Genomic DNA, 2,777 nt, shown 5'->3' on the forward strand with positions numbered 1-2,777 from the left:
TGCACACCGAATCGGTCGCGATTCAGCTCCCTGCGGCGCGATCCATTTGCTCCTCTGTTCATGAATGCCGAACTCCTCTTCTTCGTCGCTGGCCGCGAACACCTTGAACACCTTTACGCGAACACCTCAAGCCAAGAAGTATGGATCTTCCCACAGACTGGACTGTGACAATTGTTGTGAGATATGTACTTCCTGGCATAGAAATGAGACGAAAAAGAACACAAGCAAACACAGATCGTTTACGTGGTTCGATCCAACTGGATCTACGTCCACGGGAGGGAATCAATCAAATATTTCACTAAGGCAAAAGAAATGGAGAATACATAGCTTATACATAGAGATGAGCCCTCATCTTCCTTCGATGGCCTCCCTCTCAAGCGACACCTTGATACAATGTCTTAAGATGCTCTCCTCTTTTCTAGCTCTCTAGCTATTCTCTCCTCATTTGTGGTAGCTTTAGATCTCTTCTCCCTTGCCTCTCCTAAGCCTCACACCCTTAAGATTTCTTCCCTTGCTCTCCTAAGCCTCACACCCTCTCTATTTATAGAAGCAAGAGAGCGGTAGGTGGGAGGTATGTGAGCGGTAGGTGGGAGGTAGATGAGATGCGGTAGGTGAGCGGTACCACATTACAAAAGTGCCATTTTATCTTAATTCAATAATTGAGGGTCAAAATAACAGATATGACTAACCGGAAGAAATTGGACCGTATGTATGCAAATCCCCCTCTCTAATAAAATTTAAATAGCAGGATTTATTATTTGAGTGCTAGAAAATAATTTCTGAGAAAAAAAATGCCTTCATAACGTAGAAGAGCGTACGAGCATGACTTCCATGATATTCTCAGATTGTCCGAAGGAGCTTCAGGTGGTCGATGTTGATGAGAACGGAGAAGGTGGAGTGGTAGCCTGCAGGAGTGCATGTGATGCATTTGGACTTGATCAATATTGTTGTAGCGGAAAATTTGCAAGTCCAAGCACCTGCAAGCCATCAAATTACTCCAGCATCTTCAAGAACGCATGCCCCAATGCCTACAGCTACGCTTTTGATGACAGAACGAGTACTTTCACCTGCAAGGCACAAGAGTATATCATTTTATTCTGTCCCAACTATAACAGGTGAATTCTATGAAACATAACAAAGGCATTTTATGTAGAGTCGTCATCATAAAATCCCAGCGTTGCATCTCTATGGCCATTATTCCTTAGCCTCAGGTCTCAGTTCTTATTCATTTCTTTTGTAAGCTCATTTACATTTCATGTGGTAGGATTTATGCTGGTCATCCTCATAAGAGTTGATTATGTCGTGCAGTTTCTTTCACACAAAGGTGAACAGAAGTTTAATTGAACTGAAAACTTCTTATAGCAGTCATCCCCTGTTTGGGATCACTATTTTTATTTTTTATTTATATTTTTACTTGATATAAAATATATTGGATATATTTTAATAAATTTTATTATTTTTAAAAACACTCAAAATAACTATGTTTTGAATGCTTTTAAAACAAGTTAATTTATAAAACAAATTTTCTTTTTAAATAAAAGTATAAACAAAAGCTAAAAATATAAGTGATCCTAAACAAATCCTAAGTATTTCAAATCCCTGAAATTTTAAGATGGCTTGAATTAGTTGAATTGACCAGTTGTAAAACTGGTAATCCTATATGTGGCACCTATTTAAAGCAAATTTTTGGCAATATTTCTCCACTGGTTAGGTTGCATTGTCTCATATTGTCTCAAAAAAAAATACTAACCTATATTCTTCAAAAGCTCAGCCCTGTAAGAGTGTCTGATTTTTTTACCATGTTTTTTTTATGATGCCAAGCATCATGGCACATTCTCTGCCTTCTTAACATGTCATTTTTTAGGCTCAAACTTCTAATATGATTTAGTCAAATCACATTTTCTCAAAACAACACAATTTTCTACTTTCTAAATTTTTTTACGAATTACATAACTTTTTTAGTCAGAGCAAAAATATATTTATTTTAGAGCAAAGCTACGTTGAAAGCAAAGAACATGGGCAATTTCAATATTTTTCCTTTGATTCAAATTATGAGAACTCACTCAGAACTTCCAATAAATGACAACTCCTTTTCTACAATTGGTAGAGGGAAAAGATCAGATGATTCCTCAACAGTCCAACCAATGCATGGAGAACCATCAGAAGTTATCGATAACGGAGAAGAACCTCAAGAATATGACACTGGTGATGGAGAAGAACCTCCCGAAATGATCTCCTCGTCAAGCATTATTGATACCTCTTTATTCCTAATCTTATTCTTGGAAGCACTTTTCCAATGAAGAAGAGTTCCAGCAACATGGAAAACTAAAGAGAAGATGTTGACTCTGAGAATTAAATATCAAGAGAAAGATGAGAAAGAGAAAGGGTAGCACTAAAGCGACTGATATGGATGGAAGAAAAGGTCATCAATTCTAAATGAGACTCAGTTTAACAAAAGAAAAACTCATCAATATCAAACTTTTTTTATGACACATTAACCATTTAAGGATGCTATTGAAAGTAGTAAAAACATTGTATGTTGGTGGTAGAATATTTTTCTTTTGAAGATTACATGTTTTATTTAATTTTGTGTAATGGCTGCACTAGAATTTACATGTTGCAGAAACTAAGGTTTCCATGACAAATTTAACATTATAACTTTGCTCCTTTTTCTGAATAAAACATAGCTCGGTAAAGGAAAGAGGGAATAAAATATAATCATATCACTGAAAGATGCCATACAGCCTTGTGGTAAAATGCTAAAAGCAAAATTGGGC

At 36.4% G+C, this 2,777-nt stretch overlaps 1 protein-coding gene across 1 annotated transcript; it reads left to right on the forward strand.

Annotated features, from left to right (window-relative positions):
- The first annotated feature begins 822 nt into the window (after positions 1-822).
- Positions 823-2,487, forward strand: LOC110036091 (pathogenesis-related protein 5-like). Its single transcript, XM_020740449.1, has 2 exons — positions 823-1,115; positions 2,108-2,487. The coding sequence occupies exons 1-2, from the start codon at positions 823-825 to the stop codon at positions 2,298-2,300; spliced, it is 486 nt and encodes a 161-aa protein (XP_020596108.1). The 3' UTR covers positions 2,301-2,487.
- Positions 2,488-2,777: the final 290 nt, after the last annotated feature.

This window comes from Phalaenopsis equestris, unplaced genomic scaffold, assembly GCF_001263595.1.
Source record: "Phalaenopsis equestris unplaced genomic scaffold, ASM126359v1 Scaffold202436, whole genome shotgun sequence".
In the NCBI taxonomy this organism is placed as follows: domain Eukaryota; kingdom Viridiplantae; phylum Streptophyta; class Magnoliopsida; order Asparagales; family Orchidaceae; genus Phalaenopsis; species Phalaenopsis equestris.

Excerpts from the sequence above, each read along its gene's own strand:
- LOC110036091 (XM_020740449.1), top strand. The coding sequence starts at position 823 with ATGACTTCCATGATATTCTCAGATTGTCCGAAGGAGCTTCAGGTGGTC. Across the intron at positions 1,116-2,107 it reads TTCTGTCCCAACTATAACAG|AGGGAAAAGATCAGATGATT; the intron begins GTGAATTCTATG and ends TACAATTGGTAG.